This window comes from Myripristis murdjan, chromosome 9, assembly GCF_902150065.1.
Source record: "Myripristis murdjan chromosome 9, fMyrMur1.1, whole genome shotgun sequence".
Classification (NCBI taxonomy): Eukaryota; Metazoa; Chordata; class Actinopteri; order Holocentriformes; family Holocentridae; genus Myripristis; species Myripristis murdjan.
This window is the reverse complement of record NC_043988.1, coordinates 5,922,466-5,947,663: the sequence shown is the minus strand read 5'-3', so window position 1 is coordinate 5,947,663 and position 25,198 is coordinate 5,922,466. Positions and strand designations below refer to the sequence as shown.

Below are 25,198 nucleotides of genomic sequence, written 5' to 3'. Positions count from 1 at the left end.
GAGGTTTAGAAGCAAAGAGAATTCACGCTGTTTTGCCTAAATATATAGAAATTTAATTATCAGTGTAAAGTATTGGTAAATAGCTGTAAGAATTGGCTGCATGTATATCCTTATGAAAATAAAAGTGAAGCATTTTTATTTTTATTTTATTTACTTTTCAATTTTCCTCATCAATAATTTTATTTTTAACAAATAAATGAATAAATAAATGAAATTGAATTATTTATTTATTCATTTATTTGTCAAAAATTTTCCTGTTTTATGTGTGTTTTTATATAACTTATAACGAAAGTGTTAAAAAAGAAAGAAGGGAAGAAAGCTTATTATCAGAGAACCACACAAAGACCTTGGATAGTTCATTACCTAGCTGTGAATATGAAATATGAAAAGATCGGTGAAATCTGTGCATTTTGATATGAGTGACCACATTTCTTTTTCCTGCCAAAGCCGTATGCGCTATTGATCTTTGTTCTCTATTGAAAATGAATATGCCCTTATATTTTTGAAACACATTTTGAACCCACTTGACAGAAGTATGATTCCACTGAACTGAATCTCAGCCTATTTAATAAAGATGTGAGCCTCTCATCCACAGACAATAATGAAGGCTGTCATGCCAAAGACATTTTGTCCATCTTAATAATCCTTCAAAAAATGTCTTTGCTGTTGAGTGCTGCCCCCATTTTTAAGGTATTTGACACGAGGATAATTCACTAACTGGTCTCGGTGTAGTGCCCCACTACAAACCATAAGGAGATCTCAACCATTTCAGATAACAAGCACCTACTCTTCATTAAAATAATTGATAGTGCATAAAGCTGAGAAAAAGCTGCACATAGGCAGCTTTGCACACAGAGATTCTGAAATCTTTCTCTGGGAAAGTGGTTTGCAATTATTTCATTTGGGCAAACAGAAAATGTTCCATCGTCCGCTGCACTTTCACTTTGTGATTTTGGGGTTGGTGAATGCTGAAAAAACACGCCTCATGACTTTACGAGCTATTGACTGACGCATTTCCGGACCGGTAATAATTTTATCCCCCGATGAGTTTTGGAAAAGAACTTGTCACGTCATCCCTGACCTTTATCTGTCTCATACAGGTGGAATGGCTGAAAAACGAAGAGCTGGTGAGTTCTCTGACTGACGACCACATTGATACCCGAGCCGACCACAACCTCATCATCAACGAGGCGCGCCTGTCTGACTCGGGCAACTACACGTGCCTGGCCAGCAACATTGTGGCCAAGAGACGCAGCGCCACAGCCACTGTCATCGTCTTCGGTATGGTTCCCCTCCAAGTGCCGTGTTTGCCTGCCGCAGTACATCACAGTGTAATACCACATTGTTTACATTGTACTTAAGATCACTTTGTTTATTTTCCCGCATCCCCAGACAAGTGATTAAGAGACCCATCTCCATGTTTCTGTGAAAGAGATGTCTCCCCTTATTTCAGTGAATGTATTATTCAAAGAGTCAATTTAGTGCCTCTCATTTAAAATCAATGTGTACTTTATGAAAGGAAATAAGCCACTGTGTCTTAATCTCATTTAAAAGGAGTGTTGCTTATTAAATATTTATTTGCCAGAGGCCTTCCAGCAATGCGGGTTCACAAGCTTGGATAGCGTTCCTAAACATTTAGCTTTCACGCGCTCTAGACAGAAAGATCATAGAGTAAACTGCTCCAGTCAGAGCGCTAAGTGGTCGACTCCAACCTGACCACCAGTATGAGTCAGTGTCGCCTTTAGAAATGGCATTGGCAATTCAGTTTAATGGCTGTTTTCTTTGCTTTAGCACAGTTTCATGCCTTTATCTTAATTCAAGAGCGAGGAATGTTGAACTGGCAATTAGGGAGGAAGGAGCCGTATATCCACCACAATAAATGCGCTGTGCTCAATCTGCCCCAGCTGTTATGCATTGTTGCCTTGCAGTGCCTCGGAGCCTGCATAATCATTAATAACTCCAACTCTTGTTGCACTGTGCTGGAGTTGCGGGAAAGTAATGTGCGTTGTCGTGCACTTGCGGTGCACTTTCTCTCCCTCTCTCTCCAGTGAATGGCGGCTGGTCCCTGTGGACGGAGTGGTCGTCGTGTAATGTGCCGTGTGGGCGGGGTGTCCAGAAGCGATCTCGAACCTGTACCAACCCAGCGCCTCTGAACGGCGGCGCTTTCTGCGAGGGCATGTCTGTACAGAAAATTACCTGCAATGCTCTTTGCCCAAGTCAGTCCCTCTTGAGTTCTTCTTGTCTAAAAAAAGGATGCAATGCATATATAATGTTCAAGCAGAACTTCACGGATTCTGTAAGAACTGTATAGACACCAAAGGGTGATTCATGCACAGCTAACTCAGGGGCAGTGCTACCCGTCTCTCAAACGGTGCACTATGCAATAAACACTCAGCTGACGAAAACACATGGTATTAGCACGTCATGTGATCGGTGAGTCTACATGGTTCTCAATGTTTGACCCACTCACTGATATATTACATACATATTTCACATTTTGGTCAGCTGAGTCTCAAGGATCCCCACTTCAGTCCACCCTCAGCAGTTTTGCATAATGCCTGCTAGCACTGAAGAACCATGCCAGTGGTTTTGCATGTTTCGCATAATATCTACAAAATGTATATCCTTCTTTTCCCAAAGCAGCCAGTTGCATTTTAGAACTCTAATATCATTTTCCCTCCCTTTTATCCAGCCATTGGTTTCCATTCATTCCTCTGCGATATGAACATGAACTTTCAGAAACTTCAAACTTTCTTCCATAACTGTAATTAATTGGTCCACGTTAGTTTTCCTGAAAGCAGCAGGGCTGTTGTTTTTTCATGACTTGAAGTTGGGCGGACTGAAACACTCCCTCTGCCAGAAAATAGCCCCGGGGGAAACATTTGCTTTACACAGCCAATTATCAGTTCTGTGGTTGAAAAATTCGAATGTGAAAATCGAGGGATTTCGATAATATGTTGTGAAATTATTTTATTATTTTTTGGTTTGTCTCCCGCCTCTCCATATTTATCTGTTTGTTCAGATTACGTACTGGTGCATCATGTCAGCTGCTGCCCGTTTCATTTTAGGCATTTAGCCATTGCTGTAATCCAGAGTGACTTAAATGAGTACAACAGTTGAGTAAGCTTGAATTTCTTGCTCATTAGCATTACAAGGATTTCAGCGGTCCATAGTGGCCCGACAGTACTCCTGTGACGTGCGAGTGATCATGTTAGAGAAAAAAAGCTTGGAAAAAAAATAAATGAATAAAAGAGCTGTAGAGGTAGAAGGAATTTGTTTACTATGTAAATTAGAGTGACTAGGAGAGGAGAGGCTGTGAGAGAGGGGACGTGACTCAGTGGGCACTGATTCACACGAGAAGGTGAGGTGAGGTTATTCTTTAAGAGATGAGTTTTCAGCTCACAGCAGTGGATGAGGAGGAACTCTGTTGGTCTGACTGGAGCGCAAAGGTCAAAGGTCATACAGATTCAAGTGGTAGTTTATTTGCCCAATATCTATTTTTCTGTTTTACTACATTAAATGCAGCTTGTCTCTGCAGAGATGCATCTTCATGATCAAAGTGACAAATAGCAACATGTGTAATATAATTAATGCAATATAGTTGATGAGTAGTGGTTGTGCCATAATTTACCCATAGTGCTGATAAGTGCTTTATACTATTATAGTCAGGATTCAGGAGCAGCCTAAAGTTGTGTGCAAGGAACAAACCCAAGCAGGAAAAAACAAGGAGGGTCTTAACGACTAGATGGCTTTACTAAAGTGTTGCGGAGTTAAATTAAGACATAGCTTGTTTATGTGATATAACATGTTCACTATAGAGTAAGGCAAGTGGGGTGTTTACATAATTTAGTTGCTCTGGGAAGAAATGACTCTGGTGTGAACATCTTCCCGCTGCTACAAACTTAGTACTTGACCCCATTACCAACAACATAGGCATCCAAACACGACGTCGTTACTAACTCACACATTTGCCCATGCAAGCACTTTGGTCTCTTGTACAGATTGCTAGCGGGGCTGCAGTCTTGTTTGGCTAAGTAAGGCTAAAACAAAGCCAAGGGGGAGAGGACGCTAATATTATGAAACCCGGCGCTCGCGGCACTAACTGAAAAATGCACTTCGCCTTGCTGACCTCCCAAGTTCAAATAAACTCGTTTATATGAATACCAGCACGTTTTTGCACGTCCTGCACATAACTCGTGATTTTCCAAATGTTGTCATGTCACCCAGGAGAGGGAGAGCGCCTGAACATGGGCGAGGTCATCTAGTGAGCCTGTCTTGTTACAATTTGCTCAGTTTACGAGGCTTCAGAGAGCCATGATGCACACGGTGGCAGACGGTCGGGTTTAGTTTAAAGGCCACATTGAAAGGCTAACTGGCCATTCACGCTATAAACTACAAAAGCGACACAAGCGTCAGGAATTTCAGCCATCTCCAGTGGCAGTCAGAGATACGAGACATCACCAGTGACACACAGCGACAAAGTGAAACAGGGCGAGGCGACACGGGAAAGTTGAAAAATGTTCTGCTTTATGCATATTAAGCATAAAGCAGGTGTTTTGCCTATGATGTGCAAGTGTGACAACTCGAACATTCCTGCACGGTCCAATCAGAGCTGAATATGTAAATATTGGTTACACACAGAAACACCTGCAAGCGACAGGCTCCAGGAGACATGAGACAAAACACTAGAGACAAGAGCGATGGTTGTTGTTTTTATCGTTAATAATGTGAACGATCAATAAGAGAGGACGAGAGGGCAGAAAGAGATGTGGAACTGATGGAGTTTGTGGGAGTGAGGCAGAGTGAGGCACCTCACAAGTTCAAATAAACTAGTTTATATGAATACGAAGGCCCTGAAAAAGTTTGTTTGTACTTGCTTTAAAGGGGCAGTAATACACACCTTGACATAAATAACCATAAAATATCTGCTGGGGGGTGATGATTAATATCAGTGAGTCAACAACTACTTTAAGGTGCCGCAATGTCTGACTTTCAAAACTTACTTCCAGGCCCATACTTTGGAACTTAAAATTTTTGTGGAACAAAAAGGCCCCATCCCAATTTCACGGGACTGACTGACCTGACATAATTTCCAAAGTTTGAACTTCAATTTTCAGAGTTTTCAAATAGTTATCTCTCACTGCCAGTTGGAGTTTCCAACTCACATGGTGGGCTACATTTTCAGTGGAGTAATAGGTGCAAAAGAGGAGAAAGTGGAGGCTTGTGCCACCACCATTGTGGCTCAAAGGCCTCAGAGAACGGATGAGGCTGTATGCAGCAGAGAGGGAAGCGGGTTATCAGGGATGATCCGTGTCTCAGTTGGAGCAAGAAAACGCAGGTGGGAGGGAAGCGTAGGCTGAGATGAACTCAGCTTTCTGAACCTCTGACTGACAAGCCTTTCCAGCACTGACAGGCCAGGAGACAGCCCGGCCTTAATGATAGTCTAAGTGCAAGGAGAACGGAGGGGTAGATAAGGTTAGATACTGTGCTATGACGTGGCTGATAGCCACACCACAAGGATCATCGGTGAGAGCAGAGAGCAAGAATAGAATTGTTGAGGAGGTGGAAGTGCTAGGAAGAAAACAGAACTAAAAAAACAAAACAAATACAGATTATGTCCAGTGGTGTGTTTATAGTATATGGAGCTAATTAATAATCAGTTTATTTGAATGTGAACTGAGCCCTTTGGGTCTGACAGTAACAAGAATTTGAATACGATTCGGGGAGATTATAACTGCAGTTAAAAAGTGAAAATTTAGCTTGTTAATTTTCACAGTAACACAGTCTTTACTTTGGTTTATTAAAGCTGCTGCAATTGAATTACAGTTATAACCATCTAGACTCAACTGATAAAGAACCATTGAATATACATATAATCTATTAGTCAGTGTAAGCATGCAGACTTAACCGTCAAACAGTGAGCCTATCCCACACTGTGTCAGTCAAAAGGGTCCTCACTTAAACCAATCCTTGGCGATTTGGACTACTGCAGCTTTAATAATGTACAGATCAGTTATTTGTAGCACAGATTTTTACCACACCACTCCATGACAAACTTTAAGAGTACCAAGGTAGAGACATGGTGTAAACTCACTATTTTCAGCCAGTCCCTGCCTAACATCAATTTTTAAAAGATGTGAAAAGACGGGGTAGGGAGCGAGAGCAGGGGGTTACTTCAGGAAGGTGTGTTGCCAAACCCTGAAAGTAAACTTGGAGTTGACCAAAGCTGATGTGACGTACCCCGAGTTCAGTTTCACACCAGCTTATTACAACAAGTTCAATCAACTCTGACGCTGACGGAGGCGTGTTCCCGGTGAACTTTAAAAGCCAGCATCAATGAAGCGCAGATAAAAGGATTCACCGTGATGACCGACAACAAGAAAACCAGAGCATCATATTTCACGCTTCCTGAATGAATGAAGTTTTAAAGCAGTCCTGTGTGGAAAGTGAGCATGTCCTAAGTAAAAACAGCGACACAGCAGCAGCTGCAAAAGAGTGTGAGTTGGTGTGGGGGAAAAATGCTGACTGAGTCAATACATCATCTTAACAATTAAATGCAAGATTTGTTTCAACCGTTGATATATTACACATCCTTTTCAGTTGTAATCCAGCTGGCATAAAAAGCACTTGGCAGCAGTTAAAAATGAAATATACGAACATAGTTCAAACTGGTGTAGTTTGAACTTTTGAACAATGCAGAGGATTTAGCCCGAATGTGCTTGATCTGTGCAGAACAGACTCTCAACTGTCAGAGTAACAGTTTAAATTAATTAAACTTCAGTATAGTGGAAACCACTTATTGTGATCACAGTTCCAGTGATCAACCACTTTTATGGATCAAAAAGTTCAGGACAGAATCATTCCTAAACAAAAAAAATAATAATATCCTACCCTATAATAATCCTATAATCCTATAATAAATAATTTGATTATTGTAATCAAGTACTCAGTTTACAGTCTTCATTTTGGGTCTTTTCATACATGAAAATATATGAAAAACACTAAGGTATTTATTTATATGTTCAAGTCCAAATATCCATGCACAGCCTCGGATCGGGTGCTGGTAGGTCACAGGATTGTCTATAGAATCATTAAAGTGAGTAACAGGCTACTGCACACTGTGTTGATTTTACTTAGTTTTTATTTTGAGTGAACAACGCGTTTCGCCTGTAGCGTCATCAGGTTAGCGAACCTGAGCGAACCTGTTACTCACTTTAATGTATTCATTCATTCATTCATTTATTTATTTTTTTATTTATTTATTATATTTATTTAGACTTTATTTGAACGGGACAGTACACATTAATTAACATCTGCAACAGCTGTAAATGTGTCAGTGTTAGCCAAAGCTAATTTTTAACTGTAGTTTATCTATTTATCTATCTATTTATTTATTTATTTGCCCCTAAAAGAAGGCCACACTTTATAGCCGTTTTTGACAAAGAAAATTTCATAGTCGAATTTTCTTAGAGTTTGAAGTTGGCCGGAAGTCACGGTTGAAAGTTTCAGTCATAAAGTGCAATGCTACAATTCTCTGTCCATAGAAGCAGATGCAGGGCTTCATTCGAAAAAAAAAAAATGTTGAAATTAAATACAGAATTAATGCTATTCACTCTACAGAGGCCATATAACAATCTTTACAGCTCAAAAATTGATTTGCTGCTGTAATGCTCTTAAAGGCTGTGCCAGAATGAGAGACAATAGCTGGGGTGTTGTGGTATTTCCTGGCTGCCTGTGTGTACCCTGCAGATAGACTTGTCTTATTGTGATGAGGCTGAATAAGAGCGGTAGAGGCCCAAGCCCAGGATACACTAACAAATACAACCAGTAACAGGTTAGCTCACTGTGCAGCAGGGCAGATCCTGCACTTAAAGCATGACAGGACCTCCAGTTTTAATTCCCCTCTTCTTCCCTCCTCTCCCCCCTCTTGAGAAAAATGCTGAGCTTATTGCAGAGAGCAGCAGTGGAGAGGGAGGGGACAGGAGGAATCAAATGACTTTGTTTACATGAAGCAAAACTAAACTACAACTCAATAGCCTATGCACTTTTAGAGCCAGCTTATGGGTTTTTCACGGCGTTCTTCAACTCGAGACCGGCTGCTAAAAAAGCAGGAGACACTGTTTACATTAGCGGAAGTCCTGCACTGCATTTCCTCATCAGGGGGGATTTCACAGAGTGGGTTTAGTGACTAAGCCACGTTTGTTAACCCTGAACTAACAGAAACCTGGGATTTTCAGTTCCAAAAAGCAGGATTTGATGAACTGTTGGTCAGTTGCTATGGTAACTTGCACTATGAAGCCAACCTGCTCTGTAGCAGGTTTAACTAACCTCAAGTTTTTGGTCAGAAAACCTGTTGAGCCTGCAGTATTTTACCAGGGAGATACTAGTTGTTGGACATGGCATGTACTTTTTGAATATAATTTTAGATTTAGACTAGCTAATATTTAGATACTTTAGTTTAATTAATTTCTCCTGATATTTTTTACAAATAAAAAAGGAAGATAGTTGAAACAGTCCTCATTTACATGGAGTCAACCAGTCACAGAATCTTATAGTGGCTCTAATTAACATCTATTAAACCACTGTGAACATGTTCCTATATTCCAAATTACTTCCAAGTTCTTTTTTATGCCAGTCAGATTTCAGCTGATAAGGATGCATCAACAGTTGAAACCTGACTGAAATGTTTTCTTGACATTGTAACCTGGCCATCTCCCACTACAACTAGAGTACAAACAGGCAACAAACACAATCCAAAAGATGGTGACTTACTGGTAATTTGTCATATTAGATAGGTTAAACTAAAGTTAAACTGAGGCTAGGGATGCCAATCTAAAATGTAGAGCCTGTCCTGTTTTATTGTGCCTTATGCAAGTCACAAATTTTTAGTCTTGTAAAAAAGAGGATTGTCAGTTTTGCATCTAAAACACTGGCAATTCAGAATATATGTCCATACAATATATGTGGAGGCATCACCAAGTACAGCATTAATGTCTTCAAATGTCAAACAACACATAGGTATCTGTCAACAAAAATGTTTCAGTATTTTAAATGCCATGAAGCACTCATTTTACACACGTTAATATAAATTAATGTGTGCTTGGCTACTATCTGCCACTGATTGTCATAACACAGCAGTGATTCCATGCAGTTTATGAAAGCTTTTACATTTTCTGATCCAAACACCTGGGGTCTGGTAGCTCTTTCCTGCAGTTACATGACATGTTTTATGTTTCTGGAAGCACCAACAGTGGTTTGTTTTGGAATAAATCAGAGAACAAGCTAGGTAGTTAGCATGCTCTACATCAACAGAAAATCCAAAAAAAGAGATGTCACAGTGCTGGACACAGCGAGTCTGGTGATCTCTTTGAATTGCAATGCAGAAACGCCACAGCAAGGAGCACTAGGCACCAAAAACAGAGGCAAAGTTATAAAATCCTTAAGATCCTGCAATTACCTCTTTAAGAAACTGCATGTAAAGTAAGCTGTATGCAGCAAAACAAAAGACACTTTGTCTATTAAATGTGCCCGCAGGGAGCTAAGGTGTCACGGAAGTTATGCAGAGTTTTGCAGTAGCTACAGATTGTCAGACTGTATGTATTGTTTACCAGCTGGCAGAAGAGCTCATTCAACAGAATCAGAATCAGAGCAAGAAGTCATAGGGGAACTGTCAGGAGAAACAGTATGCACACACTCCCCGGCAACTGTGGTCAAGCACTCAGCATTCTCTCCGCAACATACAAACATCATTTGCATTTAAAGTAGCTGAGGAGAAGCCGCAAACGAATGTGAAGTGTAGGTTGAACATCACAAAAGAAAATTACCTTCTCCGCCGCCCACAAAAATGTATTATGGGCATCAGAGCTGCTGCCAAAAAATCCTCCGGCGCCATATGGTCTCCCAATATTTGTTAAGCTAAGCATGATGAGATCTTCCTTGATCAGATGACAGATATGGCAGAAGAAACCTGGCGATTAGCATGCACCAGGCCATCTTAGTTTCATAGCCCCGCATCAAATCCCATTATATAAACAGGCTTGGGGGTTAATGGGGAGAAAATATCTCTCAAGCTGCACCACCTCATCACCCTGTGAGCTGTGGGTACGTGTGCGTGTGTGTGATTGCACGTGCACGTACGCCCAGCAGACATTCTGACGTTGCATTCGATGGGCTGCACGTGCGTTAAAAACCAAATATCACTCCAGAATGAAATTTATGACATCTGTAGTTATCCAGAGCTGCTACCTGCATTGTTTTGTAAAATTGGCACACAGATTTCCTCCTCAAATCTGTTCAAAGTTTCCTGTTTGCATATGATTTTTTACTGAGCCGTAATATAATATTGTGCTTGTCTGGGTTGCTGTTGAACTTGGCTTCCTGCTGCACCTCACCGTCTGTCGGACGCTCGCCACATGTCTTTTTGTATTTCTTTCCTGTGTGCATGTCTACATAGGCGTCTGCCAGTCTTTCTGTCCACATGTGTGTATATATATATGTTCATCCATGTGTTGCGCTTCTGTCCTCAGTTGACGGAGGCTGGGACGAGTGGAGTGAATGGACGGTGTGCAGCAGTCAATGCGAGAGGCAGCGCAGCAGGGAGTGCAATTCTCCAGCACCCAGACACCGAGGCAAGATGTGCGAGGGGAACAGCGAGGCCACCGAGAACTGCACCGATGGACTGTGCACCCAGAGTAAGGCCTTTCTCCCAGCTTGACATCATCATCGCCATCATCATAGTCATCATCATCATCATTTCACTGTCACCGTCACATTCGGTAACCCTACGCGGAACACACAGTAACATGGCAAGTCATCACAAGCATGTTTGAGCAGTAGGTATCTACTATATTGCAATCTGGATTGACATGGGTGCCCAATGCATGATAACGCCAATGCTAATCTCGCCTGCGTGCCGTTCACGTGACATATTATATGTCATTTCAAGTGAAATCTATCACAGAGTAAGAACTGCAGACTTTTTTTAGGAAAACTCTTGAATGATGCCTGAAGTTTGGAATGGAACATCATTACAGTGCTCACAGCCTCGATGTATTTCAAACTTCCTGACACAGACACCAGTTAAATCATGGCTAGAATATTCTCTAATTGTAATATTAATTTCAAAATGTAGTTTTTTTTTTTTGAGCCAGTGTGGAAAAGTCACTAACTTAATTCCTCCTAAATTATTTTCCTAATGCCTTTTCATCCAGTGGCAGGAGATGATAACCCCATTCAGAGGCATTTTCGAGTCATTGAGCAGTGTGCACCTTTTCACCTTTATGTATGGTGATGTGAGGACAGTAACAGTGCCTGCCTGGTATCATTATGTAGTCTATTGGCATAGTCAGCAGAAGTGCATCTCTCTCCACAGGGCGCTGGATCTGAGACCGAACTTGCTAGTCACTTCACATAGGCTTGGACTTTAATCACCACTTTCTCTCCTCTGTTTCATGCTATCTCTCTGTCTTTGCAGATCGAAAGCTGCTACATGATGTAAAACCTCAAAGTGAGTCTTCCTTTGTGGATTTCTTTCATCTTCAGCTCCCCCCACCTGTCACTAAAACTAGCGCCCTAAATTTTTGGGGGCAAGAAATGACAACTGTATTCTCAGTTCAAAGTTAACTGACAAGCGAGGGGAGCCAGACTCATGAGCATTTTCTCAGTGCATACTGTAAAGTTTATGTTTTCTGTAAGCAGTGAACACCATGAATTGCCACCTTTTAGTTCACCTTGAAACCCCATTTTAACCCAGCAAGTGATCATTATACATTTATGTCTTTACTCAGCACCCACCATTTATGACAACCGTGACATCACAGCTGCGGTCCCGCTCTGAGCCAAGATATATATTGGTTGTGACAAGTGAACATGTGCTATATTGCGGAAGATTAATGGGTCGTAATGGTTGCAAATGAGGTAATTTGACCAATTTGTGGCGCTGTCCTCACATTCCTGTGGTGGCTCTCAGTCACTCGCTGGCGTTAGCCAGGCTAAGTGATTGTCAGGTGCTAGCTTGCATGCTTTCAGTAGCCTGCCACATTGGTGTGAGGTGCCATTACCTTCTTTGTAAACTATGGCCAACCTGAATGACTCAGTGGAGAGCGCATTAAAAGAAAACCAAGCTGGCATGGTATCTGGCACCTGAACACTGTGGTAGGATTCCTCTAAATTAATTTGCTTCTGATCGTTCCTTGCAACTGTTGGTGACCACGGGTTACACAGCATGGACTCCGATTTCCTTCTCTGTGAGACATCCATCACTGCTATTGGATATAGACCGGGTGGGTCGAATGGCTGTTTTAGTATGTTAGCAGCTTGAGTGTGATGTGCAACAGTTTAGAGTAACTACTGGACATGATTTTATTCCTATCCATGGTGCAGAAGACTGCACAGGGGTGCATAGAGGGATAAGACTGACGGTCCACTCCATCCCACCTCATTCCATCTTTCTTATTTCATTTTCTAACATTTTCATGCCATAGCCAAAGTAAACACTGTTATTCTTGCCTACGTTTGCCCTTGAGTGTCTACATAATAACATTATCTCTGTTTCTTTTTGTTCCATCTCCTACTCAATGTCTTCTGGTTTGTTTTCACAAGAAGAAGACAAGGCTCTTTTATGTGCAAAACTTAAGAAACCTTTGCTTATTCCAAGTTTCAGTAAAGCTGTCTTCATCACAGTAAAAGTGAAAAGCCCATGTGCCTTACGTTTTTCCTGTCTCTGGAGAACACATTCAAATAGCCCCCCTTTCATGTGCTTTGTGTGCCTCAGGTATGGACAGCTCCAACGATGTGGCTCTGTATTCTGGCCTGGGAGCCGGCATCATCGCCGTGGCCATACTGGTGGTGGCGGTCATGCTGTACAGGAAGAACCAGAGCGAGTACGGCGTGGACGTCATCGACTCCTCGGCACTCACCGGGGGTTTCCAGTCTTTCAACTTCAAGACCACTAGACAAGGTGAGAGAGCGAGAGCGTGTTGTCAGCTTCGTGCAGACACGGGCCGACGCCCACAAGGCCAAAAGGCAGCGTCATCAAGGACCCCTCAGACAGGGCCACCCCGGTGATTGATGGCATTTGTTTGCATTGAGCAGCACGGTGCGTAGCCTCCCTATCTGCTTAGGATTTATACCCCCATAATCAGTGAAAGGACCTGTCCTTCTATTTTGACAGACCTGCTCGTCTGTTATTGTGAAGCTGGAGATAATCAATCTCTTATAGACACTGGCTATGTTCAGCCCCCCTCCCCGCGGACCACACATTTGACTGTCAGGCAACCAATCTCCTCCATCAGATTGCACTGGCTAAAGCCGCTGATGGATAAACGCGAGGGGTATGGAACAGTGAACATCAATTCCATTTTTGTTGTGCACAGCAATAACTTCTGTTGGTAAAGGCGTGCGGGGCTATGGCTGTCCCAGGCAGCCTTGCTACGGGCATTCATATTACTGTCACTGACACTTCTGGGTTAGCGCAAGTGATAGCCATCGTGGCGAGGGGTGATCCATCCTCGCCGCCGCGGTGACAGTGCTGTGAAAAGCCCCGTTTGAGCCCACACTGTGCTCGGACCACATCACTGGTCCCTCCAAGGCCTGGGGAGTCACTCATGCCCCACCATCGTCATTGAATTGAAGGAGGGTGGGGTTGTGTGTTGGGCGGGGGTTGAGCAAAGGGGGGCGAGCTGGGTCTTCATCCGGCAGGTCATCCATCCTATTTAAATAGGCCAGCTCTCCCCACAGCCCGCCTGCTGTGCCCTCCACCGGCCACAATCACTCCTTCCCATTTTCATCTCTATCAGCTGGGCCAAAGGTGCCCCTGAAATATGGAGCACTTCTTCTCCCTTATTATTCCAGCTCCAGTGTGTTTTAAAGGCAGTTGTTGTAGCATTTTATATTAACCTACTTTTGTGCTGATTGCATTATTACCATTTCACCATCAAATAGCATGGGGTGATAATTGTCTCTGGAGGGGGAACACCTTTAAAAGGTGTGTGTTTAATTGCAAATCAGTAGCTTTCCATGTCTAATAATTGACAGAAAAAAGCTCCTAAATACTTAAAGAAGTTCTTAAACGCTTTCGGATGGCTCTCCGCTGCAGGAGCCAGTGTATGGCAGGGTACTGAATGAGTCTTTGGACCTGACCCTGTCTCTCCACATTACTTCTGCTTCTGAGTGATTTTTAATCAGAGGCCCAATTCCAGACCTATCCCTCAAGGTATTCAACCTGAGGTCCATTTCATTAACTTCTCTCATCTCACCACCGCCATTCCATTTCGCGGGACCATTCTTAAAGATGCACACTCAAGCGATAATCAGATTATTCTCCACTCGACTGGAGGGGAGAGATGGGGGAAATTCTGCAGTGATCGAATGTCGGCACTGAGGGGCAATGTCCACTGGGCTGCCTTTTTGGCCAAATGCATACAAGGTGGAATATCCTTAAAGTCCCTTATGGTTTTGCTGAAAAATGAAAAATGCATGTTCATAGCATTCCTCTTCTGTGCAACATAAGCTTATCAGAGATTATCTGATTTTATTCCTTGTCCCCCCCCACCTGCTGATATTAAGTCACTCTGGATAACAGCTACAACCGAATGGCTATTGTGTCAATAAAGTGCTAGTTGTGTTGCATGCTTTAATGTGATGAATTTTGACGGAAAGATGAAACAGATGAGAAAAGTTGAAATTTGAAGAACAAGTCACAACAAACACACCCCAGAAAAGCTCATCATAGATTATGCCCCCGGTAATTAACGATTTCCCTAAAAATAAAACAACATTAGCCTCCTGCCTTGCACCCCTTGCCAGGCAACAGCTGGGCAGCAAGGACTCTGTGACTTCGCCGTTATCTTGGCACGATGAATTCAGGGGCACCGTGTGGCTGAGGCTGCCAGATCGATGCGGTGCATCCCTCGGTCCGTTTGGCAGCATTGTCAGATCTAATGGCCACAGATGAAGACCCCACTCCACGGTCTGCTGGGTCCACACTGGGAGCTGAAGGACTCCCCTCATTTACAGAGCAGTCACCTGGACCCCTTCAGGCCCTCCCTCTCTCTCCCTCTGTCCTTCAGGAGGACGACTCTGTGTCCAGAGGAGCTGACTCCAGCAGATGGATTATGGAGATCAAGCTGTGTGTGCTTGGTAATTAAATCCAATGCTCTGACCATGGCTCTGAGCCCTGGACCTTCTGTCCAGGTTGCGCTCCCTTACCTCTTATACACTGGTCACTTGCCCAGACATGTTGTTTTAATCAGTGCTGGAGTTTAACTTTACTGGTCAGGTGCATGGAAATTCAGTATAAGGGATCCAGGAATGGGGGATTTGCACAGAACTAATACTACCTGGGGACATCCAGTGATTTGTAATAATTCTGGGGATTGGAGCAGATTGACTATAGTCCCATACAAATGTGAATTTCCCTCAGGATGAATAAAGTACCTATCTATCTATCTATCTATCTATCTATCTATCTATCTATCTATCTATCTATCTATCTAAATCTGCTACATATGCAATTTGTAGAGTAAAAATCCTAGCACAAATTTATTTTTATTTTTCTAGGCATGATTTTTTCTGTCATGAAAACCGAAGGCAATAGTGGTGTCTACAGAGGAGCATGATGAAAGCATTATTGGTGCGTCTCCTTTGCTTAATCAGGAGCCTTATACAATTGTAATCAGGGCACCAGCAATTTCGGCAAATGCCATTATCCCGTGTGAATGTGTTTCACAAGATGTAGCTCCCCAAATAATGCTTGTCCCATGTGAATACAGGGCTCTAGATGACAGTATGACTGTGTGGCTGTGTATTTCTCCATCTCTGTAGGCAACCCGCTGCTTCTGAACTCCTCGATGCAGCCAGACTTAACAGTGGGACGGACATACAGCACTCCCCTCTGCTTCCAGGACACCACAGACAAAGAGCTCTTTGACCCTCTGCCAGACATCAAGGTCAAAGTTCAGAGCTCCTTTATGGTTTCACTAGGTGTGGCAGAGCGGGCAGAGTTCCATGCCAAAGCCCCTCCGGAGACCTTCCCTCGGGGCCTGGGTCGAGACTGCTGCAGCACTGTGGAGAGGCGCAAGAAGGGCCTGCTCACGCCCAACGGGCCCTTCACCCCCACTAAAGAGCTGCTGAGAACCACAGGCATGTTTGGCCACCCTGGAGGACGACTGGTAGTGCCAAATACAGGCAAGTAGACAGCAAATAGACAAAGGTGTGGGCTCAGGGTGTGTCTTTACTGTAGAAAAACCCTGCTGTATTCGTGAAGATTCACTCAAGTCTTCTTTGCTGTGTTTCATGGACTCAAAAAAGTAGTGCAGTGAACTTTTCGCAGCTTTAGAAAGTGTTCTGCTCTGCCTAAAAAACATATCCAAATCAGTTGCTTTCCATCTGCCTTGGAGGCACAGCCTTGCCCTCAGTGTAAAAAAAATGAAAAAGGTGTGAAAAAAGTATAACACAGTCTTAAGAGAGAAGTAAGAAAAAATAAGTTGAGCACAAATGTGTGTTCCCTCACCTTAAGACCCCCTAATTAGAGAATAACTCTGTGCTACAGTATGTGCTTTAAATTCAGTGAGAAGTCACGTTCTTACTATGTTGCCACTCTTAAACGTCATTAAGCCACCAATCTTATAATCCATGTAATTTATGTAAGCTGTTGCTAGGACCTGTCAGAGCTGTTGCCAAGGCAGGTAGCTGTTTGTTATTCCTCTACATTCTCACCAGCTCTCTCCAGCAAACAGGGGTCATCATGGCCCGCCAACACAAATGGAGCGATTGGAGGAGTTTGCGTGGACCGCTACAGTTGTCATGAGGTCAACAGTCTGTGTGAACCGTTGCACTTACATTCCTCTCCTGTGGTCCTTGTGTATGTAGCGGTGGCCTTCTGCTTGTATGGAGAGGTGAATTGAAATCAGCCTCCTCCAGTCTTCGTTCGGGCTGAGGGTCTAAGTGGAAGAGTCAGTGCTGTCAAGTACAGCACTCACGTATCCTCTCTGCGGTGGCCACTATTCATTAGTGTTGAATGGCTGGCCATACATAGCACTCCACTGCAGATTACTGAAGCTCTCTTTTCAAGTGATATTTAACCAAAGGAGTGAAGTAGAAATTCTCTGTAAGAGACCTCATGCAATTTCATCGTGCATACCATTTCAAAATTATGCTCTTTAAATTTTGGATAAACACCGGTTATAGCCCGCACCTATTTTACCCCATTTCCATGATAGAGATGTACAGTGCTATCGGATTGAATTGTTGTATCACATTCCTTTTTTTGTTCCACAAGGTACCAACAGAACAATCAGCACTAACATGCGAGACAGGATGGCAGATGTTTATTTAATGCAAGCTAACTGGTTGAAATGTGCAGTGTGGAGATGGCAGAGGCATTACAAAATATTCACTTTCCATAGACCTGCCAAAATCCTTGTTTATCTGTCATCTCCCACTGCTCTTGTAAACCTATTTTTTTTTTTTTTTTTTTTGTGTGTGTGTAAAGCAGAGCTTTTATATGCTCTTTGCTCTTCACTGCGAATGTCTTTCCATTCGCATAGTAGCAGATGAATAGTGTCAGGCAACAGTGTTGGTCCGGTATTGTTCTGTTGACACTCCGCAGAAATCTCCACTCACATCTTGAAAGATGTTGCATAAGCATAAGATTCATGAACATTGCCACTTAGGAGGTCAAAATGAAGAGAAAGACTGTCGCAGTTGCTCAGGAGTGACAGATGAAAGGGCCTCATTCACAACATGTCCTTGCAGACAAACTGTGCTCACAGAAGAATCCAAACCAAGTACTGATCTTAAATACCGGTCTTAAAAAAAAAGTGAATAAAATTACAAATCAGACCCCTGTGTATAATAGATAAGACATCAGTTTGCCCTATTCTGTCAGGCCGGTGTTGTTGTTGCTATTGACACGTGTGTTTGTTTTCCAGGGGTCAGTCTTCTGGTGCCCCATGGTGCGGTGGCTGAAGATATGTCCTGGGAGATGTACATGGTGATCAATCAGGGAGAGGCAAGGTGAGGCCACAGTTTACCCAAATATCATTTGAACCATCTATCCATCTGTCACTCTTCCTTTATCTTATCATTCATCTCCTCTGGCTTTGTCTCTTTTGTCCTTACTGTCCTGTTGTCTGTAATTTCTCTCATTCTCTCGTTGCGGGAGCATTTAGTCTTGTAAGCCCAGTAGGTTCTCAATAGCTCTTTCACTCCTGAACTCCTGATTGTCTTATAAGCACCAGTGAAGCAGATTACAAAGTTAGACGTTTAACAGGCTCTGCTCTTGGTGTCTTAATTACCGCAGAATTAGATTCAAGCAAATTGATGTCAAAGAAATATAGCTTTCCTTGTTTATGGTCTTTGCCGCAAAGTGCTTTCAGTTTAATGAGCCTGTGCTTGCTTTTCTATACAAACTTAGTCCTCTTTCTTTTTCAAGTGTTAATGAAGTGATATTAGGGCATAAAAGATATATGGCAGAGTGTTCTTTCAGCGTGGTTTTATTTAAACACTGCTGTAAAAGAAATTTGGAGGCAAGCTAAGCAGGAAAAACATGTTGCAGTATATATTCATTGTAGATTCCCATCCAAACCTTGTGTTTTCTGGATCATTAAGAATTTCCCCCCGTTGTGACATTTCCCATATGGCTTTTACTCATGCACATTTGGCTGTCTCTGCTGTCAGTAGCCTGCAAAATGAAAAGTATTTGTAATGCTAACAGGCAGAAAGAAGAATTGGTCGTGCCGCTGTTAGCTGTACCCCAGCAAGTGCTTCTGGCCAATGTGGATCTATGCAATTCTTACAAAGACCATGAAGATACACTTGAGCCTCATCAAAGTTTAACATTAGACAAGATTAGTGTGTATTTTCGTCTGTTAGAAATAGACAGGTATATCACTTTTTGATATATCTGTCTGTGTTGTGTTTTATGGGGTATTGCTCAGTTAGTGTCAGTATGTGTGATGGATGTGGTGCAGTTTATTTAATGACATATTATTTAGGCTTAGATTTACCAAAACCATTAGTGGGTGATAAAATGTTTTCAGTGTTCATCATTTGCATTTAAGGTTGTCACTGGTGCAAGGCAATCTTCTTTATCAATCAGAGGTTATGTTGCTGGTTTTGAACATGCTAATGCTTGTCCTTAGTGGATTTAGTGTAAAATTACACTTTTTGTTCGCCAGAAACACTGAATCTGAAGTGATTTTAATGCAGCATTTGACATCATTCCATGTAAGTATCGATGGAGGAAGCATATTATTATCTCCGCCAGGCAGCAGCCTAGAGGAGCTCATGTGTTTGCTCCTCTGGGTGTGTGTGTGTGTGTCTTTGTGTATGTCTGTCCACAACTAACCTTTGACTTGAATTTGGCTTCCTCTGTTCTCTCTCTTCATTCACTTTCTAGCTCGCTTGACCACCTCTGCTGTCTCTGTCTCTCTCTCTCTTTTCCAGGGTTGGGCTGTACCCCTCCCTCTCTACATTCTCTGTTTAGTTTGCTCATTTTTGTATCCTGTTGTTGCTGTGTTCACTTTGATCATGGGTAAAAAAAAAAAAAAAAAAAAAATCCAGGACATGCATTGAGTTTTGTGAGCGACTTTGCACACAACACACACAAAAATGCTGCTTCACAACTATAAAAAATGAAGAGTAAAACAGCTCTCAGTTTTATATGTCATCGGGTCTTTAGTGTGTGATTGTGTGTATGTATGTGTGTGTATGTGTGTGGTATAATGTGTGTAATAAAGTGAAACAGATAAAAACAGACCAAGAAAAGGCTAAACTTGAGAGGCTCTGGGAGTTTTGCTGTATATTTTCTATACTGTGCTGTATTATATTTGAATCATACAGCAAGTTAATTTGTAATTACAAAAGCGTTTGACAATACAGTTGGCTGCTGAGTCTCTGCCAAGTTTTGCTCAGCACATAGGGTAGCCTGATAATCTGGAAAAAGATACACCCGGCCAAGATCTGCACTCTACTGAGTACACTCTTTTAGTTGTTATTATTATTATTGTTATCATTATTAGTCATGTACTCATAATAGTAGCAGCAATGTAGCAGTAGTAGTAGTTACAATAGTGATATTAATAGTAACCTGGGTTTCAGTGGAGAGTTTTAGCATGGGCATGGGCATCTTTCAAAGCATCTTCTTCCAATCTTTTTCCTTTTTTTATCAAAAGATAAAATTCTGAACATTTGTTATGTAAAAAATGTCAGAAAAAGATAAAATTTTAAAATACTGAATACCATATTTCACCAATTAATTGCCGGGCCGCAAATAGCCGCCTGGTTCTTTTAATCACCTGGGGTCTGCACCCATTTTGCATAAACGCCCACCCGAATAACCGTCGGGGCGATTATTTGCATTATATTGAGGTAAACCCAAAATAAGGCTATTCACCTTATTTTTGCAGAAGTAAACAGTTAGCCGTACAATAACTGTGCGGCACTTAAGTTTTCTGTCAAAATAAGAGAGCTAGCTAACGTTAGAAAAAAGGGTGTACCGTAATATTAAATCGACCGACGGTAAATATGTTGGACAGTAACTGTCATCACAATAATGGCCTGGTGCAGGTCTGTGTAAAAATAAATAAAGGCCTGCAGCGAATAGCCGCCTGGTTCTTTTAAACGCCCGGGGTCCAAGTTGATTTTGCGTATTAAACGCCCGGGCGATTAATTGGGGAAATACGGTATCTGCCGAGAACATCAGCTATTGAAGGCTTTAACGTATTGGTACTGGCCTTCAGAAAAACCTAATCTGTCCAACCCTAGTATGTATACAAGGAAAGAGCATTGGAAATAGACTTACAAAGGGTAGATTTTTGTGACCCTCCCCATGGCCGTTCTCCCACCTCTTTCTGTTTACCACCGGCTCTGTGACAGATGGGCCCAGCGAGCACCGCAGCCTATCTCCTGCTCTCTATAGGAGTCCTCTAGGTGTCACGATATGGGTGTTCATTTCTAGAAACTCCTCGCAGGTGGTAGTCGGGGCTTTGATCTCCCAGCCACTGTGGAGAAAGTCAAGTTCATGCAGAGCGACCCTGGGGGGAGCGGGTGGGAGGTTGGTGGGGGGGGGGGATGTGCAATATACTCCTTAATTTAGCCAACGGACTCGGAGGAGGCAAAGTCAAACCTCCAATCTCTCTTTTGTCCCCGCTACTCTGCTGAGAGTCAATATGTAGTTATATACTCGGCATGCTGTCAACAATGCGACGCTCTGGGAGAGAGTCACGGCCTAGGGTGCTTGTTTAAGCAGTCATGAATGCTGTGATGAATGGAGCATGGTGCACTGATGGACACGCACTGCGGAGTAGAAAGCGTAGACGTCTCCCGAGGCCTTTCATCTTGGCAGTACGCGCATTATGCATTCCGATCACAACTAGGTAATGACCCTTCGATGGACTGAGCTTCTCCCCGTGGGGTGGGTTTGTACGCCCTTCCCCGCGGAGAGCCATGAGGGCTTCCAGTTTCTTCTGAAGTGTCACTGTTTATTCACACCGCTCCGCATGAACAAAGTCACAGAAGAAAGAGACCCCCAAAATGCGCGCATTAGTGGTGAAAATGACAGGACTGTGGATAATCTTGACAGGGCGGCGCAACGCCGCTGACTCAATGCTGAAATATTTCGCCGCAAAACAAGTGCCTGAAACGGTGAATCGCGCTTGTCGTGAAACTGAGTTGTATTGGAAGATGATTCAAAAAGCAGCTTTTTCTATATTACATTTAATTTAATAACATATTTTCTCACCGACCTAAAAGAAGTGCTTCTATCAGATAAGCTCTACTCTGAATTCACTGCGTTTGCAATATATATACTGTACAGTGAAATGGAAATCCATGACTCACACATTTTGCATTTGTAGGCAGCAAATCCTCTTTAGGCAATGTTGTTGAGATGTGTAGTGCATGTGTAAGCCATGATTTGCCCTTGTAACTCTTTACAAGCAAGCCGAGAGTTTATACTGTATGTACAGTATCACACCAGCTCGCCTCAGCTCCTTTTATAGATTCTTCCCTGGCAGTATAGGGGGTCTGGTTTCTCCCACTGCTTTATCTACCGCATTCACCTTTGAAATACTTGAAAATATTTCAGACCCAAACCCGACAGTGTTTGGTTTTGGCCACAGCGGTGCTTTTCAAGTGCTTATTTTTCCCCGTCGCTCTGTGTGAGTGAAAATATGTTTACTGTAGACACCTATTTCTCCCTGTGGTCTGCTGTGCTTGTCATCTTGCGAGCTGTCAATCACTGTCTATATCCTGGCAGAGCAGACGACCTGCAGAGAATTGTATCCTTTCTTCCATTGCATCCAGCCAATCCCTATCCAACCCACTTCTCCACACGCTGATAGAATCCCATTAAAGCTTATTTTTAAGATGTGTTCTTGAAGTTTTTCAAAGGCTCATCTAAATCTTTTGAAGGCACGATTTTGCTTAGGTCAGACATATTTTCCTTTGCCTCCAAGGTTTTATGAGCGCTTTGTGTTGTAAGATAAATCCCTCAACCTACTGAGGCAGAAACAGCTCTGTCCTGGTAGGAAATGAGCTTTTAAGGGTGAAACTGGAGTTTCAGTATGTGTATTTTATAAAAGAGGTGCAGACGAACATTTCAGGCATAATAGGTTATTTGTTGCTGTCTAGACGCCTCCCAGTGTGTGTTTTTTTTTTTTTTTTTTTTAATAGTGAAAAGGCGCTTCTACACAAATCAAGCACTCACAAAGTGAATCGAGGAATCAAATATAGAGTTGGAGGGCTTCTACGATAATCTCATATATGTGCTTGTCAGAAGAAGTGCAACAGTGCGTAGGTGTGACATGACTGTCTGTCTGGATGCTTCATCCTCTGGCCAGAGTCAAAACTGCCCACAGAGACGGGACTAGCCGGCCAGTTTTTCTGGATGGAAAGCTGTGGCTTTAAGCCCTCGGCTCTCATGGTCCATAGATCGCACAGCGGAACGTGCCGTTCTCTGGCAAGATACTTTGTTCATGGTTCTGGTCCAGAGCGCACAACTCCATGTTGCCTGGAAGGTGAAATTACAATCTGCAATAAAAGCTGTCAAAATTCAAACTGTTACTCATCTTCATCGAAGAGGTTTGATGTTCTCGTGGGGTAAGAGAGTCTATCCGTCCACAGTATCTTCACAGAAATTACACTGAGTTGTTTCAGGTCATCGTCGCATATCAGCCCTTCCTTTTCAGACTTGTTTTTCTGTTTAGATGAATGAATAAAACATAGTGGATAACGAGTAACTCAATCTAACGCAAAAAAATCTCAGAAATGAGTTATTTTGCTGCAGCGACTATAAATTGTCAGCTATTTTCACACTTCCCATTAGCGCTGACTTTTTCCTGTCAACTTAATAAAGGAGGATGTTGAGAAACTACTCAATCACATGCAAATACAGAGGCTACTTAGGCCTAATCATCAAGGACATTGCAGATCTGTAATTGAGTGATCATTATCAAAGAGCTCTGAAAAAAAAATATAAAAGGACTATACCGGTGTTTGTGCATTTTTCAGTCCATCTAGTATTCATATACTTTATACCACTACCGGCATGTTTCCTGCAGTTTGCCATTTGTTCCTATTAATTTCAGTACAGCATTAAACTCATAGAGACTTGATAGCTAATCCCTCACAAGTAATTTCATACCCAGATTTATTATTCTCAAAACTACTTATTTTGCTCTTTATTGTTGTTTGTTGTCATGCTTAACTTTGGTAGAGTGTTGGCTTGTATAGTTACCTGGATGCGATTTGAGTTCACATTGTGGTGAAGCATCCTCACTGGTTTCTCCACGCCCTGTTAATCCAGAATATTGGATTTGTGTCGCACCATTCACTTCTATAGTGCAGCAAACAGCAAACAGACAAAGCAGATTATGCCAGTATAAAAACAAGATTTTTCTGTAGTTAAAATTATTTGTGAAAGCACGAACAGGTTATTTCTACCTGGTGCGAGGCGACCATGCTGAAATTACCTGCGCACGCCACCTGCTGGATCTCTTTTCCAATTAAAAGAAGAAAATAACAAGAAAAGTTAAATCTTCTTCAAGAAATGCGTACCAGGACTTCTTGCATTTCATATTGGTTTAATCTGCTTAGTTCTGTTTCGTTTATGTGCTAAAAGTGTTATTTTGGGAGCTGTTTTGCTATGGAAGTGAATGGACAGACAGAAATATCTTAATCTAGATTAGCAGCTCAGACAGAAGAGCACAGAGCAGCTAATGAGGATGTTTCACCCAGGTAACCATATACAACCCAACACTCTTATCATAGTTCAATTTTGCTGTAACACATGCATTACTTTAAAATAATAATAATAATAATAATAATAATAATAATAATAATAATAAAGATGACAATAATAATAATTATGATCATAATGTATGATAAAGTGATCATAAATGATCATAAAGTGTTCTGGTGCGTTCACATGCCAGTGGGAAGCTCTGACATCCCAGCATTCATCCCAGCATTGCATTCATGGGATGTTTGTTCTGAAAATCAAACCTAGAGGACAAACTATAAGCAAACATGGATATCATAAAAAGGAAGCTGTCGATTTGAATGCCAACTAGGGCTACACTTATTTCTGTTTATTCAGTAGCACATGAATGCGCCATCCTTTTTTGTGGCAGCCGGAAACCCATGCAACATAATGTCCCCGGAGAAAAAGGCTGTTTTACAAACTAAATTCAAACATTCATGACTTCTAAACCCAGGTATGAATGTTAGCTGGAGCTGGGACAATTTTAGTAATTTACAGTTTATCACTTGAACAGCTAAATTAAGGAAACAATAGGGAAATGAATCAAACATTTGAATATCTAAAGCAGCATCGTACAAATGGTAATGAGAGGAGTAAATTGTGAGGGAGTGTCTTGACAGGTATAAGTGTGTTTTCTGTGATGACTGTCGTGAGTACAGACACCTCTGATCCTTTAATGGCACCTTGTGTTAACACACCAAAGAAGACGGAGTAGAAATATTTCACCCCCCTCAGACAGCTTCTCCAGCACGTCTCCTCATCACTTCCCACACCAGGTTGTGCACTGTGGAGGGCAGGTGGGGGTGGGGGTGGGGGGGGCAGAGCCTTTATTGCAGCTGCTTCTAGCCTCTGGAATGCCCTCTCTGCTTCCTTCTGCAATGCCGAGTCCATCTCTATTTTTATATCGAGACTGAAACCTCGCTTTTGCAGCCAGGC

The 25,198-nt window shown here is 42.3% G+C and overlaps 1 protein-coding gene across 1 annotated transcript in view; it reads left to right on the top strand.

Moving 5' to 3' along the window:
• Window positions 1–25,198, top strand: part of unc5db (unc-5 netrin receptor Db) — an 87,258-nt gene that overhangs the window by 39,168 nt on the left and 22,892 nt on the right. Inside the window, exons 5-11 of the mRNA XM_030059180.1 lie at window positions 1,101–1,281; window positions 2,049–2,216; window positions 10,527–10,691; window positions 11,474–11,506; window positions 12,773–12,958; window positions 15,823–16,185; window positions 17,931–18,015. Of these exons, the coding sequence (XP_029915040.1) occupies window positions 1,101–1,281; window positions 2,049–2,216; window positions 10,527–10,691; window positions 11,474–11,506; window positions 12,773–12,958; window positions 15,823–16,185; window positions 17,931–18,015 (1,181 nt within the window). The remainder of the gene's footprint in view (window positions 1–1,100; window positions 1,282–2,048; window positions 2,217–10,526; window positions 10,692–11,473; window positions 11,507–12,772; window positions 12,959–15,822; window positions 16,186–17,930; window positions 18,016–25,198) is intronic.